Source organism: Lonchura striata, chromosome 4 (assembly GCF_046129695.1).
Source record: "Lonchura striata isolate bLonStr1 chromosome 4, bLonStr1.mat, whole genome shotgun sequence".
Lineage (NCBI taxonomy): Eukaryota > Metazoa > Chordata > Aves > Passeriformes > Estrildidae > Lonchura > Lonchura striata.
This window is the reverse complement of record NC_134606.1, coordinates 42,270,933-42,292,243: the sequence shown is the minus strand read 5'-3', so window position 1 is coordinate 42,292,243 and position 21,311 is coordinate 42,270,933. Positions and strand designations below refer to the sequence as shown.

Genomic DNA, 21,311 nt, shown 5'->3' with positions numbered 1-21,311 from the left:
GAATACAAAACTAAAACTGCACTGCCACAGGGTTATGTTACAGGCAGTGTGTGGACGTTCTCTTCAGCGTGTGAATCTTTTGCCATTTTAATCACTCCAGAAAAACTGCATCACTGAACTGGCAACTGCATGGCAACTAAAACTGTAGAAACACCAGCAGTTTTCTTTCCTCTCATACATTTAAAGGACATTTAGAACCCCACCAAAAAAATCACAAAATGAGAAAAAAAAAAAAAAAATCAGGTTTTCCCAGGAAAACAAATAAACTGCACTTCACTACATTAATTTATTAAAGCAGCAAGCAATTTTATCTATGCTTTCATTTACCTACTGTGATTGATTACTAATTACTTTTGAATTCCCTGTTAAAGTTTGATTTCGGGCAACACAAAACTCCTTCACAGGGATTTTCAGTTCCAAAGTAATTAACATAATTAATAGATTCTGGTCAGATTGTATTGCCAAGCTTACTTTAAAAGAAACATGCTCATTAGCATGCTGCATGGAAAGAAAAGATGTTGAATGAGCAGGAAAGAATTAATATACCTACAGGACATGAAATGTGACTCATCTGGCAGCTGCAGCTCAAATTTTTATATGGAGTTCTTATATTCATAATCTGTGTTGCTGCTTTATTGAGAGCAGATCTCTAGTTGTCAGTGCAGGAAGTTTGCTTGTCAAGGGGGTTTACTTGGAAATAGTTAAGTCATGTTATGATTTATAGTGTCTTTTCCCAGATTAAAAAAAAACAAACAACAAAACACTTTTGGATGTAGCACAAAGGTTTTTCTGTAGCACAAGCTACACTCTTACTTGGGACAAGTCTCCCAACAGCAATGCATCCTGTCAGCATGATATTCTGTGGCTATAAACTCACTTCTCATTCCTCAGCTCACCACCCACCTGTGAGAAAAAAAAAAACAAACTCAGTGTTGTAAGGTAATCCCTACATTCAATCAGCTGTAAAAACAAATAGCCTTTTTTTTAAGGATATTCACCATGCAAACTTTTAACTTTACTTTTAAGCCTTGTTTAGAACTGTACTTGCAAGCACTTCCTCAGTGAAAATCCCAGTGTAGCTGCAAATCCCTCCAGATTTATCATCCTGCAGTGGTCCACAATTCTTCACCTGCCACTGAATTTTCTGTAGTATACTGAGTTATAATTTGAAGCATGAGGGCACTGGAACATGCAGATATATACAACACCTGCACTTTTCAGAAATGCATTTCTAGCTTGGTGTAAAAAGATTATTTGCATCAAGGTGCCCACATTTTCATTTTCACCATTGGCTGTTCCCCCATTAACACACTCTTGCTCCTCCATTCTTCCATTTATACTCATCTAATCCAAAAATGCCTCCTCTACTAAAGCCTGCCAGGTAAATATAGCAAGCTTTCAAATAGTAGCTCTAGTCTCCTTTAGTCTTAATTCTTCCACAAGACTTTTCGCCTCCCTGAGAGGTTTCAGTTAATTACAGTTTTCTCATCTGATCTCTGAGAAATCTTATTTTTCTCTACGTGTAGCCTTTAGTACTCATAATTCATTCTGATGGTGCATTGACTCTCCCTTGCACTCCCTTGCTCTGAAGGACTTAACCCTTCATCCCTTCTCTTAGTGATGCCTCACCTGGGAAAAAAAAAGACATTTGCAGCATCTAAAAGCTCAAGAATTGTTACTGGAGCAGAAAGACTAAAGGTGACATGCTTTGCAAAGACATGCTCTCCCTAAAAAGTAAAGCAAAGGTGGCAAAACCACATTGGCAGAAATAAGCATTTCACACATTACTGCACTTCTCAAAAACAAGGGTAAGGTGTGCAGGATTTTTGAGGAAAGAAAAAATACCCCACCACAATATGAATTTCCCAAGCATTTTCAACTACAGTTTTCTTGTCAGTGATTTCAACCTTCCTTGCAAGGAGACAGACATTTAGCTCAATTATTTTACTGCTGAGGTCTAATTTGCAGGTGAGTGCCTCCAAATAATCCACCCTTTAGATACAAGTTTGGGGCGTGTGTACTCTTTATATTCAAACAAAAACCCTAAAGAAAGGTTAACAAAACCCTGGTGCTAACATGCACCTCAAAGAAGTGAACATGCTCCTGACCTAAGTGCACAACTAAGTGTTACAAACCCTACCCACATAGATTCAGCAATAGAAGACTAACACCTAAGGGATGATCCCACCACAAAACTCTCACCCAGAACTTGTCCTAGAACACTTACTTAACTCCAGAGGTATTTTGATGTTTTATACAAACATGCTAGAGAAAATGCATGAACAATTCTGTATCTGTTTTGCTAATCCCTTCATGCAGACAGGAAGCTCTGCATAAAACAGCAATCAATAGTTTCTCTTTTCCCATTACAGCTGACGTGCAAAAATATTTCTTACTGTGCTATGGGAACAGTCCATGTTGATACTGAATTACTTTCACTTCAATACAGTTGGTTTTTTTCTTTTTACTATAAAACCATAATGGAAAAAAGACATGAATTCGTATTGTATGGAAGGTTTTATTGATTGCTAAATTGCTGTTGCTTACATCAGGTATAGCACTTTAATTCCAATCCAGCAAAAAAGAAGCTGCTGTTAGACACTTGTTTCTGTAAGCTTTTCAGTTGCCAAATACATACTGCTCTGCACAACTCTTATGCTGCTAGCAACACAACAGTGTTGTAGCTGCACAGCTGACTCTGTATACTTCAGTATAAACAGAGTGATCTGAAAATTCGTTACTTTACCAGTTCCACTTTTTTATGTTACAAACAAAACCCATTTCCTCACTTCTCTGCAATTTTATACACAGTATAAAACAAATCTCAGGGTTTGTGGTAGACATTATTTGATATATATAGAAGACAACATCAAATTTTATGAAATTAAAGACAATAATAATTTTCTGTGATTAGACTCCCATTCAAGATTACTCAAACTGACATTGCATTGTGACCCTTCCCAGAAGCATGGATAATCGAACCAGTAGATCAGATCCTCCTCTTTTCCTTCATCTTATGACTGACATGGACAAACCTGATGTCACTGCATAGCCTACATGATCAGGCCTACGTATGTCACCATCCAGGCTTACTCATCATCAGAGAAGTACTTTGATGAAATCTGATAATCTTGATGCACCATAAACAACACTTACATAAAAACATGTGATGATATTCACATTACTGTCAAGGAGAAGAAAAAAATACTGGGAAGGAAACGAACAAGTGAATCAAATGCTCAAGAATACACTTTAAAAAAAATCAACACTTCAAACAGGGGCAGCCTATCCTAGGGCCAAAAGGAAACATTATCCCAAGTAATAGTGCAAAGACTTTAATGTATAAACAAAATCTTTACTGAGGGCACAAAAAAGAAATCTTCTTGTAACCACTGCCCTAAGATATCAAATTCCTGCAATCCAAAGAAGAAACATAGGTTCTTAAGGAGACTTTCTGATCTCTCTTCAAAATTATAAAGAGTAAAATAAATGCAGTTCCTAAAGCAAAGTGTCAGTACAGAAAAGACGTGCTAGAACTATGGCCCATATCTAGAGCTGTAATTTCTCCTTCCTCATTCCAAGCTATCAAAAAAAAAAAAAAATCAGACACTTCTTAAAAAAAACCCAAACAAAATGAAACTAAAAAAATCCTCAACAAACCCACATCTTTTCAAGTTGTTTCTCTCTGCTCTGGTTTCCTAAAGAAGATTTCACTGTGAGCAACAAAATTCTGTGTAACACCAATAATTCCTTGATTTCTGGAATGAAGCATTAGTAACTGCATACAACATGCATAAACCACAATCTGGATTTTTAACTGTTATATTAGTTAACATGGAAAGAACTGTAATCAAGATCCAGAAAAATTCAAATTACCAGTGAAATAAAAGATGCTTAATCCAACTCATATACCAAATATTCCCCTCCTATTTTGTGAAGTTACTTCCGATAGTAGCTGTCAACTAAAATTCAGTTATTTATGCAGCATGTACTCCCTTAAAATAACATTGTCAAACATTCAGATTATAAATACAAGACCTCCTATGTAGCATAAAAAAGACAAAAATTGTCATAATATAAACAACATTTAGTTTTACTAGCTTTCTGTAAATTACATTGCAAATAACTCACTTCTCTAACATAAATCCTAGATTTGAAAGAAGTCAAACTGGTAGAGAATAGAAGTAATTATTGTGACGTGCTTGACATCAATGCTTTGTACCAATGAGGCCACAGACTAATTTTCAGCATCTACTCAGCATAAGACTTGCCAGCAAATTTGCCAATAATGGAATGGCCAGATGAAAAGTATTTTCTCCACTGCCCTGTGAAAACAAAGTACTTTAGAGCAGCACAGACATCACAGATAAGCAGTAGCAAGGAGGTTTATGTGTTTACTGCTTGTTACGTGACTATTTGTAGAGCCAGTGAAAGATTTGTCCCTTCAGAAGTACAAACTATCTTTCAATAACAGTTTATTTTAAATTCCATCCTAATATCATGGGAAGACAACAACCTGTAAAATAAGGCTTAAATTACTTAAGAGCTTTTCCTCTAGCTGAGTTTTAAAAGTTCACTGCACTCTACTGTCATATATGCTTTAGATAACTGAAGAAAACAAACAGTCAATCGACAAAGAAAGTCAACTGATCCTGCAAACAAAATGATTTGACAGCGGTCCTTGCTACAGAAGACCCACACTGAAATAACTAAGTGAAAATGAGTGCATCCATTTGAACACTTTCCTGGGAAAGATACACTCTGAATATCCATTTCCTTCAATAACACAGCACCAGCAATGCTCAGTGGCCGTGTTTATAACAAGGTTTATACCTTATAAATCTGTTTTTCTGCTTGTTTCTAAATTACTCTGTAACTCTAACTTAGTATAGACTTAGCCTATGTATAATAGGCTAAAATGTGAAAGTGTCCCCAAGGAACTTCCAGAAGATGACTTCTATGCATAAATTTGTGATTAACTTTTGAGGTCAAGCAAGGGTGTTTCAGACAACTTAGCTCATCAAAATATTTTTGTAAGAATTTATTTAGTGTAAGTCTAAAAAAATAACCACCTGGACATCTTTTTCATGAACCATGCATGCTCCACAAAGTTAAGATTCAACTGGTTTGCTGGAATCGCAACAAAAAAAGACAAAAGGAAAGAGAAATAAAATTTATTATAAAACATGTTGAAATAGCAATGACTTAGCTGACTTCTTGCTCTGCTCTTCTAGGCAGAACAAAATGTGACTGAATGCTCTCAGGAAAGCCAAAACAAAATTACAGAAGTAGTATGTTGCCACACTAAAATCGTTTTCTCTTGATAATTTCTGGTTTCCAGCTGACAGGATGGGTTTCTTCAGTCTAAAGGGAAAAGAATAGCATAAGGATTATTTTAAACTTTAAACTCGCCTATAATTAAGGTTTAGTTTAAAATACTACTTATGAAGTATATGTACTCTATTTCATATGTAGCATTATAAATACCTAATCTACAATGTAATTAATTTACCCAGATTAAAATTTCTATCATCTTACTGTCTGAAGTACATAGCAATACTTGTTCTGGACTTGTCTTTTTTTTTTTTTCCAAAAAGGAAAATGATCAGGTTACCAGTGACAGACATATCTACATCAGTATCAGTAGATGTCATGGAGTGTATTTTGCCCAACTTCAAAAAAGATAAAAAATTCCTGGTTCTTTATATCTAAGACTTACTCCTAGTTTAATTCAGTGAAAAATTCCAACACTTAATAAAAATTATGACATTCTTTATATTGGAGATATACACTGATAGACTGTACAATCATCTGCTGTCTTTTTCACTGGTAAATGAATTCATATTTTAGAATAACAGTTTGAAAATAAGATCTTGACTCTAAATTCTAAAAAGGCCAGTAACTAATCTAGATCATATAAATAAGTACAGTAAACCTTAAAAGTGCAATCATTTTGCTGATTCCCACATTTTTATCAATACAACCCCACACAGTTTCCCACTGGGTTCAAAACTCAGTGTACAGGATCGTATTCAATTTCTCCAAACTTCAACACAAAGGCCTTTTACAGAAGAGTTCACAGACCTATCACTTATTTGTACTACAGCATGTAACAATAATTAGGAATGCAGAAATTAGCTATTGTCCTGTTAATGCTAATACAGAGGTCTTTCAAACTTCAACAAAATGGGTTATATAAGTCTGAACATGTCTCCTAGAGGTATGTGTCATATTTGTCTAAATTTTTCTGATTTTATGAAAATACTTTAAAAAGACACTTTGACATACCGCAGTATCATCTTCTTTGTATACTTTTATGGTTTTATCAGCTTCAGCTGTTAGCAATCTGCTTTCTGACTGGTCAAAAACACAAGCAAATATTCCTGATTCACTGTCCAAAGAACCTGGCTGTACGGCTGCATGTACTCTCTGGAAGTTGTATCCAGTTCTCCAGTCCCAAAGGTGCATAGTGCCATTATCAGCTACAACAAACAAACTAAACAAATTTAGTATTCTGACCAGTTAATTTCTATGTATTTTCTAAAAACAGCATCATGAACAACTAGTAAATACATCAGAATACATCACACAACATTCATGCAGAATAGCCCAGTACACCCTACAAATTTTCCTATTTTCTGCTGTTTTCCTTCCTCAGAAACTCATTCAGATTTTAATCAGATAACCGTGAGAGATGATACACTACATCACAGGGCAACTTCAGCAAGTTGTTTTTGGAGGCACAATAAGGGCTGGTATTCTGAATATCAAGCACCCTGCTGAGAAGCTCCACTGAAGTTGAATGAGGCAGCATCATCCCCCCAAAGATATCAGAATATTAAGGACTCTTACTTAATGCAAAGTAGGTTTATTTTTTGCAGAGATGTCATTCCTGCCAGTATTGCTGCTACTGGCATCAGCTACAGGGCACTCACAGCAATCTGAACTCTATTCAGAAGGATGCTCTCAAAATTTTTCAGTTACAAAACCCAATATCCTTCAAAAGCATTATCTAGCCAAAACAGATCTATTAAAAATTAAATTTCTCCACATATGCCAGCTAGACTAGAAAGCCAGATGTTTCAAGAAAGGTGTTTCTACAGTAGAAAACTCCAAAGTAAAATCAACTTTTGATTCAGCATCATCTTGTCTGAAGCTGCTGTAGATAGCGCAAGGATGTAAAGGGGAGAACTGATACTCAAATTTTAACTTTTTAAAGGTTGCAATTAATATCAGTAAAATGATAATAGGTTTTTTTTATGTGGAGAAGGTGTTTTTTAAGACTCAGCTACTCCTAACATAAAAAATTCTTAAAAGGATAATCTGAAAGTCTTCAAATAATAATAAAGACATGTTAGTCTATTCCAGTATTTTCTGAGGTTCTTGATCTTACTGGGGATGAGCCATTTGTAAAATACACCTTTATCCAAATTTTAAAATCAAGGGCCCCTTTTGCACATAGTTAGAAACATAACCAGAGTAAGGTGACAATTTAATTGGCTGTTTTCCCAACTCCTGCTTAGCACATTTCCATTTTCCTCCACATCCCTAGCCTACAGGACCAAAGGTACACTGGCCCAAGTGCCTTATTCCCAGTCACCTTCAGCAAGATGCTTCTACATCCTCTATCCAGTCTCACTGCCTCAACATGCAGCTAACTCTAGAGGAGGCACTAATAACCACCAGATCATAAAAGATGGACTCTGGAGCCCCACAGCAGCAGCCAGCTGAGAAGAGGAAAACTCTTCCCTGCAGTACATTAGAAGTCCTTCAATTTTATTTTGTTTACGTGCAGCTCAGAAACATCCAAGGACATGAATGTGGCCTTACTCACTACGAAATGAAATTATGTCCTACAGCAGGCTGACAGGCCTAGGTGAAGCAGAGTTCCATGAGCATCCCTGACTAAGGATCTCCAGACACATATACATGGGAGAGAGTAGAGGAATGTGTATTTCTCATTTTTACCTCCTGAAACCAGAACACCATCAGAATTTACAGCCAGTGTGTTTATAATAGCATTGTGACCAGAGAGGTTCTGAATGAAGTTTCCATCAGGGAATTTCCACTGCTTAATATTATCTGGAGAACCAGATGCAAATGTGTAACTGAAAGAAAATAAACACAGTATATTAAAGCTCAAAATAGCTGTAGTGAGAGCAAATGTTGTTCATTAAAACTACTGATAAATGCTAGTTGCAGAATTGCTTAATATTAAAACTGCTTTTCTGACATGTTTACTTCACATGAAATTAAGCAATTTTATGAAGTCATGAATTACCTATTCATACTGTTTTCTTTCTGCTTCATAAACTAAACTTTATAACATCCTATATGCCATAGGATTTAATATGCAAACGAACATTTAAAATGCACATTAAGTTCTCTTCAGTTGTTATTCTGGCAAACTTTCAGGTATCAGGGCATGATCAGCAAAAGTAACAGAATAGAAAGGCAACAAACCCCAAGCATAGATTAATGACTAGTCTTCCAAAATTACATAAGCAAGGAAAAAGCCCTGTAAAAATGTAACTACGAAAGACATTTTCTTCCACCAAGTTACCCCAAAATAAGAATTTCCTTCATTTTAAGATGTGCAAGCAGTTACACAGTTGTTTGGGTAGCCCCTGTAGGAATACTTTAATTTGCCACAATGTCCAGAGAATTTGCTGTCTATTTAAAAGATACTACAAATAAAGAAGTCGAGTATTACAAGAAAATACCACAGCATTAAAAAAAATTAGAAACACTGAACTATAGGCTGACAGTCACTACCATTTGACAAGAACACTTCAAGTCTATTTTCAGAAAGGTGTAATTTATGAAGCTGAAACATGAATTACTTTTTTTTCAGAATGTGAGTAAAATAGAGGCTTTTTGTATAGCTAACCAGCTATACAATTTTTCAGGCACACACTGGAACAGAGTTTATTCATATCAAAGATTCTGAATTTCTGATAGAATGCAATTTTAAAATATTAAAGGCACAGAAGCAATCAAGTTCTATGTGAACTCCTTTTCTCCATTGTTTTAATGGGGATCTAAAGAGCATCAAAATATACCATCTAAATGCTGTATAGCATCTAAATGTTGTGCATCTAAATATAGCACCTAAATTCAGAGCACTTCCAAGAACATCTGCTTCAAAGCTTCAATTCTCACACTGAGTTTTGTTTTAAGGCCAGTTAATACTGAAATGTCTTGTGCAGTGAAACACATATTCAAAAGAAAGACCATTCTATTAATCACTGTCTCCTTTAGCATTAATCACATGTGTGCATAGGCACATTACAAAACTACTGCAATTTCTGCTCACAACCATTCAGTTACATATTTATTATTAGCCTTACGTATCACTGAGTTTTAAGGACTGAATGAAAGTCACACGCAAAAGTAATTCTGTGGGATATAAGGCATTCTCAGGATTCCTAATGTACACCAATGCCAGTACTAGGGAAGCACAATCAGTGCAGTAAAAGCTGATAATTGATATGTACCTTTTTGCATCATCCTAAGTGCATTAGTTTCTCAAGTTATTATGCTCTACTATTCTAGATCATCATTCACATTGGCTCTCTTCAATTCTCAAAAAAGTGTGAAAGTGTAACAGAATAAAGAAAACTTACTGTCTTGGATGCAGCACTACTGCTCTTACAGATTTCTTGTGATTTGTTAAAGTAACACGAGTTTTGCCTGCCACCAAGTCCCAGAGCCGTATGGTAGTATCATGACTGCCTACAATTAGAAGAAATTGAAAAAAAAAGTAGAAACCATCACCTTGATTTTATCATAATCACTACTTTGCTAAGGCAGCCAGAATGATGTGAGAGAGACATAAATATTGTGCTAATGTCACCTGAGATGAAGATGATGCCAGATTGCAAAAATATTTTTAGCCAGTTTTAAATCCAAGAACTAAGAAGTCACACTGCAAAGCTGGAATTTGACAGAATGGGAACAAAGGTGAACACTTAACCATAGTATTGGACACTCCCTAACTGAAATGGGGAGAACTGAAATATTACAGAAAATGCAAGTCTCAATACATATTGCAACACAAATGACAACACCAGGAAAAAAAGGAAGTGCAGAAAAGCATTCAAACAATGTACAGTCATATTTGCTTAAACATGCCATTAATAGTATGTAATAACCACAGCATGGCCCATTTTCAACAGAAACTAGTATGAGATTTGAGCAAATTCACCAAGGTAACATTAAAAACATCTCACAATTACTCAACAAACACATTCACCATTAGGTTTTTCAATCATGTTACTCATGAAACCACATCTACTATACCTGTAATAATTTGTGGTTCTGCAGCTTGGCACTTCACAGTTGCTACTGCATTTGTGTGTCCCGACAGTGTGTGCACACTGGCTTTTGTCCTTACATCCCAGATCTATGAATTCACAGCAAATATGTCAGAGGTCAGTAACAGGTGCTTATGCAATGTATTTTAGGCACTGTCATTATTTACATCACTTCCTTACTATAATCCTACAGATTAAAAAATCATATTTAGGTGGTATTTTTCACCCAACCATTTATTACAGAACTGCCTCAGCTGGCAAATTTCAAGGGCAGCAGGAACCTGCTAGTGAACTTCCAGGCATATGGATAATTCAAGTCACCATAATCCAATACCACCTTCTAAATACTAAGCAATCCTACATATACTATGTAGTCTACCTACTCAACTAAGAAATAAAACATTATCCTGAAGTGACATGGCACATTTGTGCATTTGGCTTTCAATTTGATCAACAATATAAGACAAAGCTAACATAAATCATCTTAGTATTTCATCTAAATTGATGATAACTTTTGCTAAGTGCTCATTTTTACAAATGAAGATAGTAAAATACAGACATCAAGATGTTAAAACACAACAATGCTATACTTACTCGTGCTGTTGAATCTCTGCTGCATGTCACCAGCACATCTATTGTTGGATGCAAGTCTAAGCCATAAACAGCACTTAGATGACCATGGTAATGTCTGATGACCTAGATGAATAAAAACCATGCAAAGTAATAATTGAAAGAATATTCTATATGCTTTGATTTCTGTATTTGCTACTACCAATTCCTTCAATTAAAGAAACTGCAGCTTACCTTATTGTATTCAAGATCCCAGCATTTCACTTGTTTGTCTTCTCCACAAGAAAAGAGGTATGGACTTCTAGCACTTACTATCACCCCACGTACAGTACTGATGTGTCCCGTCAAAGACAATTTCAATTTGCCACTAGCAAGGTCCCAAATCTGCACCAAAACAGGTATTTTAAGGTAAAAAGGAAAAAGCTACACAGTAAGTCTGGGTGAACAGCCCAGATGTAACTGATGCTGCTGCAATGTAAGTTAAAAATACAGTCACATCAACACTTGCTCTTCATATACTAACATGTAATATATGAACTCTCAAAAAAAGAACTAGTGCTACTACACAAATCCTTTGTGAAAAGGTAACAAAAAAAAAGTTCTGTAGTTCATTATTCTGCAAACAGTAAACAAGAAACTGTTTCCAAGGGCTGGAAACACTTTTAAATAAAAAAGACACAAAAAAAACCCACCCCCTGCAAACTTTGTCAGTCATTTCTTCCAACCTCTTACCTTTATGGTTCTGTCAGCAGAGCCAGTAACAAACCACTGATTTCCTGGTTCTACTGCAATACATCTCACCCAGCCTAGATGACCACTGATAACCTTCAGAAAGAACAAAAAAAAATTCTGTATCAGAAATAGTACAATACCTTTTGATGTAATTTTCCTTCTCCAACAGTGAAATTTACTAGTATTTACCAAGAAAAGTCAAATGTAAAATCAGATCTGAAGACAGCTTGATTTCTACTTCAGTTAAAGAGAAAACTAGAAATTTACATACACCAGACTTGGGGAAGCTGCAATACAGAAAGACTGTTCATATAAGCAACCTTTTCACATCCTTTGAGAGTCCGTAACACTTCCAACACTCGAAGCTTTGCAGAGAAAGACTGCATTTGAGCAGACTCTTTATGCTGCTGTATAGTGCTTATACAAAAAACAATTACAGAAACACTGTCCATTAAATAACATTATAACCTCTTAAAGCACACCATCACCTTCTTCTCCCCAAAACAGGGGTATGAGAGTAGGACACTTGCAATAATAAATGGAGACTGATCTCACAAGAAATACTCTGCCAACACATGCTTTGCTTTTGACAGCCAGTTTCTCTAAATTCTCTGAAGTCATTCAGCTAAAATCAAGCCCCATAACTGGTATCACTGGATGCCATGTTTCATATACTGTCATACAGCTCATTTCAAGATTTAAAACACAACAAAGCTTCTTAGGCAGAAATACAGCAAACCTTCCATCAGATTTATCATAACACAGCTACGAGAGTAAAAAAGAGGTTCAAAGAGAGAAACTGCGTGTATACCATTGAGTTGTTACCCCTTTTTAATCACATTTTAAAATCATATTTGATTATATTTTTGTGAATAAGAACAAAAATTATTATTTGAGGTCTTACATAGAGTATGTTTACTTTTATATGCACGTTCATGTAATATAATTTCTAACTTACTCTGTACAGTTTCCAAGGTGGATGCCACTGAGGTTTGGGCATGGTTGGAGCCTTCTTTGGCATTAATGCAGAATTTTTGTTTCCACCAGCTTCCACCATAGCCTGTAAATTAAAAGAAGGGTTACTCTTCTACTTTGTAGCTTATCTCTCTGTTCAAAGCCTAAAACTTTCTCATTCTGCCTTCTCAATACTGATTATATTTAGTCAATCAGGAGATCTCCACACAACACACAGACAGATCCAGAAGCAATCTGGTCAACACCATGTCCAGTTGTACACAGTCTCACAGACTATGAGATGTGCAACAGACTCACCACAGACATCCCAGGAGGCTGGGAACGCTCAGATATTCCAGCATGCCTGTAAATGTCACCCACACCAGCAGCTGTCCGGTTTGCATCCAGCCTAGGGGGAGTGAAAATGGTTCATGAGTTGCAATCGACTTTCTCCTGCTAAGTGATCACAGGGCTGCAGCCAGCTGAGTATTGTACACCTCTCAGCATGGAGAGTCCACAACCCCTCTTGGCACCCTCTCCAGGGCCTGACCACCCCAAAGTAGAGATACCACAAAGCTTCACATTCTTATCATCTAACTAAACAAATTTTCCCTTGTCCCATCTTCTACCCACTCCCTCTTGTGACAATACAAAATAAAAAGCATACAGAAAAACAATGCCCGTCCACACTAAAAGCAGTTTCTTTAAGAATATTCAAATTATTACTCCAAGTAGCTCCTATATCAGCTTCTGTGATTTGCCTTGCAATTCCCAAAAATAACAGTGTCAATGAGGTAACACAGCAGTACCTGGACTGGGAAGCAGGAAGTGCTACAGCTAAGGACTGTGCTGCAGATTCACTTGGCATTCTCTGGACCTTAGTATCTGCTGTCAAAGCCACACCTTTAAAAAAAAAAAAAACACATTAAAAACGAAGACAACTCCTTTAAGCAGGAACTCAGAAGTGTATTATACAAACATATATATACACATATACCTGCAAACAAGGGCCTGACACACCTGTAATATCAACTCTCATCCTTCAATAACATTTTCACATTCAATTAAAATCCACTGAAATCTTTATTTTGGCACAAAACCTTTCCATCTTGATCTACTACATATGTGAGTATTAGAGGATAAAGCAGTATGTCAGTGGAAACAAAGAAAAAAAGTCTAATTAGGAGCAGCATCCATCTTTAAATCCAGCTTTAACTGCTATGAAAATCCAAATATCACAGAAATAAACATCATCTTGTGAAGCACTTGCTAACTTGGGCTCTTTAGTACAATCTATAATCCATCCCTATGCAGTGTTTGGCATCACAGAGTGGTGCCCTAACCACAACAGGCTTAGTCCTACTGAAGTGCAAATCTCAGACTACATCTTCACATTTTTAACCTTATCTCAAGAACAGCAGATAATGTCTAAAAAAATTAAAAACTCTTTGTAAAGTATAGTTTTGGTGCAGACTGGTGAACTTAACTCATTGCTTTATTTATTTTCCTAACCCAACTTCTGTCAGTTGACAACAAACTCAGTATTTGGGCAAAATATTCAGGTTAAAGCAAGAAACAGCGAAGAAAGAAATTCGATTTTCAACCCTGATATAAATGATTCTATTAAAAGAACACTAAATTTAAGGAAGCCACTGAGCAATTCTTGTCCCCACAGTTAGAAGCAACTAACTATGCCTGTTTTTTAATAGTTGAGGGTCCACTGAACACTCACATCTGTTAAGTTATAAATCAAGACAACAGATTTTCCACTATACTCATAATGAACTTAAGAACAATAAACGATCAACAGCTAAAACTAAGCTCTTCCAAGAACACAGCAGGATCCAGTAACAGTGGCAATGAGCAATGGCCAGTGTAACAACACAGAAACATAACCCTTACAAGCACAGGCAAAATCCTATTACACTAAAATTGTTACACCCTCAAGTCTCTTCTCCAGAGCAAGGTGGTGAAACCTGCCCCTTTCTGCTCTGGTGATAAAAAGTAGGCAACATTCCACTACTATTAAGTATGGATTCACATCAAGAGGAAGCCTGCTCCTGCTAGGATGAAGGATAACTTGTTCATACAGGAACTCAAAAGATCCATAAAACACTTGCAAAATTTTACTTACCAGGCCCAGACGGGTATGGGTGTGTACCAGTTACCATATACTCCACTTCTTGTCCTAAAGTGCAAGAGAATGTTATATTAATAGTTATATTTTATACTGTTCTGCAAACAATGCACTCAAACAGCAAATAGAGGAAAAGAGAGCAGATCATACACAGCAAAAGAAACTGGTAACCACCTCCAATGTAGTTAGACATTTCTCATTTTCATTAATTTAAGTTGTTCTGGTTATCTCCATTTTAGAAAACTCAACTGTAAAAAAACAATTAATTTGAATGGTGAAGCGACCTGTTATCAAGAGGACTCAAGAAAAAAAATCTTCATGCTGCCTTTGAAGCAGATACCATGTATTCAAACAGCACGGGTGTCTGAAACGTAAGCTAGTCATTTGGCTGTCTGTAATTTTCATATGGTATCTACCTAATACATCCACATTTTATACATTACAAAACACATATTTAAATAAACTCTACAGATTTGAAATAAAGCATTTTCTGGTTTAAAAATTGCACAGCTAAAAGACTGTAAATATACTATGAAACAAAATAACAAAAAACCATCCCAAACAAAAAACAACGCACAAAAATGCCTAAGCAAACAAAAGTCAACCAAAGAGCACGTCCTTAACCATCATGAACTTGCAAACATAAGAAATACATTACTCAACTGTAACACCTAATACACTAACAACTCCACACACTAATGTTACCAAAAATTACTCTTTTTACTAATTCATCACTATAAAAATCCACAGCACCCAATAACTCCTTTGTTAAAAGCAAAGTGATTTCTGAATCACTTACCACCTGTGGACCCTAGCAAAAAAATACCAATCAAAAAAGGGTTTTTTTTGATTTCTGCATTTATCTCCAGTGGATTAACGCTAGACTGCATTCTGAAGATTTTACATCACTGAGACTGTTACAAAAGAAAGAACAAATATAGCACTAGGGGCCAACTAACCTTGATTTCCAGAATACTGTTTGTGTCCATAGGGATCCCCCGTGTTGGCGCCTCCTTTCTCCCTCAGGTTCTCTTTGAGCGTGGGCATGTGCAGCACTGAGCCGTACTCCGTGCGCAGCTTGACAGCCATCTTCACCTTGTGACTGTGGCAAGAGAAAAGCAAAATCCTCACTGAACCCCACTTTCTGAACCGCTACCAGGTTTTGAAATATCTTAGAGAGGATGTCATAAAACTTAACTTTACAACCCTAATATTTCTCTCCCCTCAAAACTACACTGTTGCCAGTACAGAAATATCTGAATTTCTGACTTGGGTGGAGCAATCACTGACAGAGTTTAAAACTTCACTGAGTGCAGCAGCACTTACCTTTCTTCATCCAATGGGATAGGTTTGGCATTATCAGCTACAAACATGTCATGGGTTCTCTTCAAAGACCTGAACACAAGTGTGTGCACAGAATGCTTTTGCACTTCCTAAAATAAAGAAAAGAGTATTTAAATAAGTTTGAACAGATCTACATCAAAAACTGAAAACTGAAACATAAATTGAACTGAGTAGCAATTTCTCAGTTCTATGACATGCAACCATTTGGTTCACAGAAGACACTAATATTCTTGGAAACTAAAAAGTTAAGTTATTATGTCAGTTGTTTTACTTCAGTGTTTATTCAAAACTGTATTCTATTCCTTGAAAACTTACAAGAATTTGAAAAGCAAGCCAAAAACTTTAATCCAACTTTCTGCACTGGCATTTACATGACAAATCCATGAATATAAAAGCTTTTATCCCACGTCCTTCCCAGTTCTGTTTTCATATGTAAGCAATATAGAAGCCAATTCAGAAAAACAAACAAACAAACAAAAACCACCTGTACATTTTCCTTCACTACCACTGTGAAAAGAACATGAGCAGTCATTAATTTCTATGTACAGTACCACTTCATGTTAACATGGCTAATCACCACCCAAAAACAGCAGCTGTTGACAAACAGAGGAGTAGGTACCACCATGTCTCCCCAACAGGGAAGAAACTTGCTGCAAGTAATTTTTGATGGATGCTTTTTGAAAAAAAATAGCTCATAGTGTTGCATCAGGCAGCAGTTGTTGCACCTTCTTCTACAACTCTGACAGCCCCACATGCCTTCAGAAGTGCATGATATTCACTCCACAGTAAAGATTCTACCACCTGTAAAACCAGTGGCCTCCTCCACAGGTGTGCTCGCAAGGCCTCACAAAAGAAGCTGGCTGACAGAGTCAGCAGTAGGTTTCTGGTGGTTAAACATCACAGCATCACTTCCCCACAATCACAGAACAGAATGTACTGAGCTGGAAGTGGCTTACAGGGATCACGGAGTCCAGCTCCTGGCCCTGCATAGGACACCCCAAGAGGCACATCCTCTGTGCCCAAGAGCATTGTTCAAATGCTCATTGAACTCTGTCAGCCTTGCTGCTGTGATCACTTCCCTGGGAGCCTGTTCAAGCACCCCTCCACCCTGACCTTTGCCTGATATCCAACCTAAACCTCCCCTGACACAGCTTCAGGCCATTCTCTTGGACCACCACAGATCGGATCCACGATCAGATCGGAGCCTGCTCCTCTGCTTTCCCCTCGAGAGGAAGCTGTAAACTGAAATGAAGTTTCCCTTCACCCTCTCCTCCAGGCTGAATATGGCAAACGACTTCATCCATTCCTCACTCCGACCATTCATTCTGACTATTCATCTCCATATGCTTTATACCTTTTCCCGATGTTGTGGTACCCAAAACAAACCCCAGCACTCGAGGTGAGACCGCCCCAGAGCAGAGCGGGACAATCCCCTCTGGTGACGAGCTGGCGGCCCGATGGGCCCCAGCGCCGGCATTCGGCACAAGTCTGGCAAAGCAAAGCCGCTGCTCACTCCCGGCCACACACGCACACTCCGACCCGCACCTCGCTGTCCCCGGGCCGCAGCGGGCGGGGCCGCGCAGATGGAGGGGCCGCCACGGACCATCCCTACAGCCCTTTCCCACCCGGGGACTGCGAGGGTGCAGGGCGGCGCTTCTCCCGCCCGGCCCCAACCCGCTCCCGCTCCCTGGTCTCGCCCGGAGCGTCTGCAGGCCGCGACAGAGCGAAGGCGCGGGGCCGCTCCCCGTGCCTCACCTCCGCCATGGCGCCGCCGGGCTCCCCCGCCGCGGCCGCTCTGGAGCCACTTCCGGCGCCTTCCCGCGCCGGGCCGGAAGTGACGCCTGAGCCCGGGCGGAGGCGCCGAAGCGGCGGGGCGGGGCTTATGGCAACCCCTCCACTCGCTGTGCGGTGGTTCAGGGTTCGAGCCCCGCTGGCGCTACCGGAGCAGCCGGTGCGAGTCACTTCAGCAATGTGTACAAATATAGAGAGGGGTGGTGACAGGAGAATGAAACCAGGCTCTGTCGGTGGTGCCAAGCAACAGGACAAGAGGCAGTGGGCAGAACCTCATGCACAGGAAGTTCCACCTGAGCATGGGGAAAGCGGCACAGAGAAGTGGCGGAGTCTCCATCACTGGAGATAATCGCAGCCCTGTGCCGCATGCTCCGGGATGGCCCGGCGGGATCCGATGACCGCACTCACTGCGGTCCCTCCGGCCGGAGCCATCCGCGGCCATCCCGGGGCGCGCTGTCCCCGGCGGCGGGCGCGGCGCAGTGCGGCCGGCGGCCGGCAGAGGGCGGTGTGGCGCTGCGGAGAGGCGGGAGCGGCCCGGCCCGAGCGCTGCCCCGCAGGATGCGGGATCGAGCCTGGGCTGGGCAGTCCCGCTTCCTTGGGCCTGAAACTATCGCACTTTGCAAGTGTTTAGGGCCGTGGGGCTACAGGGTTCATGTGTTGCTTTCCTCGTGAGTTCTCAAGGGTAAAGCCATACGGTGTTGAACTGCGGCGATATTGGATGTTAGCCATTATAGCTGATCTTTTGGGAAGGGTGTCTTTAGTTTGGCTCCACAGGACCTCATTTTGATGAAGAGCAAAGGGTGTGAACAAGCTGGCGACCCCTGTACTTCATGTCAAAGTGTTGGCTGTGAAAGGGCAGAGGCTATAATTCTATTACAAACGTACCCTGTTAGTCCACCAGGTATTTCACTTCCATTTGTGAGCAGAATAACTAAATGCATTTGTGCAAATTTCAAATAGGCACCTACTTTCTCCACATATACTCACCTGTTCTTAATTTTAAGAAGTCTTGTCCTCCTGAGCAGTAGCTGGGATTTGGCAAGCTCATCTTTTGCAGCCACTCCGTCATGATGCTCTTCTTTACCACCAAACCAGCCACTCGCTCTGTCTGCTTGCCTGCATGCCTGAGCTGTGAACAGTTTGCAAAACCATCTGAGCTAGAAGTAATTCAGTGCAACATAGCTGGTTCAAAACTGCTGTCTTCTACAGGACAGCGTTAGCTTGGCATTTCTGGCACACAGCTTGCCTACTTGACATAAATATCGTGTCTTTTCTGCAGTTGGTGGGTCACTTCTGGTGGCTGCGCTGGTGCTTTGTATTTAGTAATTTAGGATACAGTGATGGAAACGTGCTCGAAGTGGCTTTGAGCCCCATCTCCCGTTCTAGGTAGAGTCGGGAAAAGATGCCAATTACATTGTGTCAGTAGTGGGGAACTATTGCCAGCTCAGCTTCAAGCCAAGGCAGGCAGGTTTCATGTTTAACAAGCCAGCCTATTTTGGTATTACCTCTGGTGTGGCTGGCAATCCCCGTTAGATTTCAGAGCTTGCCATAAACACCAGCACAGCATCTCGCAGAGAGGGAGCTTTGTCTGCCCTTGCTTAAAGTGCAACCTAGAGTGCAAACTCCACAGGGCAGTGTGTCAAAATGGGGCAAGTCTCTTACATCCTCTTGGGCTGATGAGGTTAGACTGAAGATACACAACATTTGAAAGGAAACTTGGAGAGAGCTCAGAATTTCAAATAGGTTTATCTTTCTTTTTTAAAGTTGCACGCAGAATAGCATGTGCCTGCTTGATCACTCAGTTGACTGGTGGATTTGATGTGTGGAAATGGTTTAAAGGGTAGTCTCTGGCTGTTTATAGAGTTGTTTCTTTCCTATTTTCTGTTGAAAGAAATCAGATTTATTTCCACTGCTTTTTAAAGGGAAACAAAATTTGAAATATGCACTCTGGTAGCAAAATTTTAAAAATTATATTTAGCGAGAAAACTTGTCTGCACTTGTTATTACTATCAATAGAAGTATTCACATGGCCCTGGAGTTGCTGTAGTTTTCCTATTTTTTTTTACACATAAACATTCCCCTCAGAAATTTATAACCTGAATTTGTTTCCTGTTATCCTGGTAATGCTTTAGAAACTCAGAGGACAAATTCATCTTTTCAGAGTTTTCAGAATCCAGTTAGGGGACAAATTTATTTTTTTTTCCCTAGAAGGTTTAGTCTAGGGTGAAATTTAGACCTGGAACATCAATAAATCATGACAGTAATATTAATAAGAATATGCACTTCATTAATTTTCTTTGTTACGTATGACTTGATGTGTGCTTGCATGTCAGCTACAGCTGCAATTCTGGAAATAGCTAACAATGTATTATTTTATAAGCACTATTTCATAGAAGGTGACTAACAAATTGGATGAACTTTTAGTGTTATATGAAAGCCAAAGTGAATAGCCCAGTCATTAATGTTGCTCCCAGAACATTGAGATAGCATTCACGATCATTTACAAGAAATCTTTGAAGTAATATTTGCTACCAGTAAAAGCAAATAAGAAGGATGTTCATCTCAGCAGAGGTGAACGTTTAAGTTTACAATATTCTTTTCATAGGATGGCACTATTACAACACAACTGTTTTAAAAGGACATTTCTAAATCAACAGCTATTTTTAAATTGAAACGCTATAGCTCAGTGTAAGCCAAGAAGGTTCTGTTCCCCAAGACCTCCTTTGGGGATGCATCCAGCTCTGAAGAGCCATGATCTGGTGATCACGGCTCGCCTGGGTCGGGGGGTTTGTGTAAAGAGGGTTGCATCACTGGCCAGCACTACAAACACCAGGGCAGCAGGCAAACAGCCGTTCCTCAAAACACACACACGCCTCTGCCAGTAAGTGCCTTTTTAATAAAAAATACTGTACACAGGGGTGTCCTGGAACACAAACAGATCCATGGAGTATTATTGCAGTTTCTAGCAGACATGCTGTGGTATCACCACCACATTACCTCTGGGAACACCTTCTCTTTAACCACGTCAGTTGGAGGAGGGAGTATGAAGGAAAAGAGGTTGTTCTGTTTTGAAGAGAGTACTTCTTTGATACCATTTTTCGAAGAAATGTAAGCTATAGTTTTGGTTCTTCATAAGGTTTTATTCAATCTCTATAAAGCGTCAACCTGACTGTAATGGTTTCAAGCATGAGAGTAAATCACATCTCATAACTGAGATGCTAATGGAGATTAACTTCTGCTGCCAAAATGCTTTCCTGTATGTGTGTGTGTTTGCCAGGATAGACTCCTCTTTATGTCAGTCCAAATTTGGACCGTTTTTGTTGCTAAAAGCCTCCAGGCACAACCTCTGCAGTGCAGACAAGGCCCTTGCTTACAGATGGACAGTCACACGATCCCTGCCCTGAGGCATCTGGTCATTTGGCAGGTAGCCCCAGCCTGCTGGGGTGTGACATACACGTGTTGCTCAT

At 39.1% G+C, this 21,311-nt stretch overlaps 1 protein-coding gene across 2 annotated transcripts; it reads right to left on the bottom strand.

Annotated features, from left to right (window-relative positions):
• Window positions 1-2,498: 2,498 nt before the first annotated feature.
• Window positions 2,499-17,875, bottom strand: PLRG1 (pleiotropic regulator 1). 2 transcript variants are annotated; one of them, XM_021530167.2, is made up of 15 exons: window positions 17,809-17,875; window positions 16,036-16,142; window positions 15,669-15,811; window positions 14,707-14,760; window positions 13,382-13,475; window positions 12,891-12,981; window positions 12,577-12,678; window positions 11,619-11,711; window positions 11,121-11,270; window positions 10,911-11,012; window positions 10,303-10,405; window positions 9,627-9,735; window positions 7,969-8,108; window positions 6,289-6,482; window positions 2,499-5,364 (listed from the first exon to the last, which is right to left on the bottom strand). In XM_021530167.2, exons 1-15 carry the CDS (start codon window positions 17,815-17,817, stop codon window positions 5,305-5,307), a joined length of 1,551 nt encoding a protein of 516 aa, XP_021385842.1. In that variant the 5' UTR covers window positions 17,818-17,875; the 3' UTR covers window positions 2,499-5,304. The 2 variants fall into 2 exon arrangements, with proteins under 2 accessions (XP_021385842.1, XP_077639049.1); XM_077782923.1 differs by having other exon boundaries at window positions 6,289-6,357.
• Between the last annotated feature and the right edge of the window lie 3,436 nt (window positions 17,876-21,311).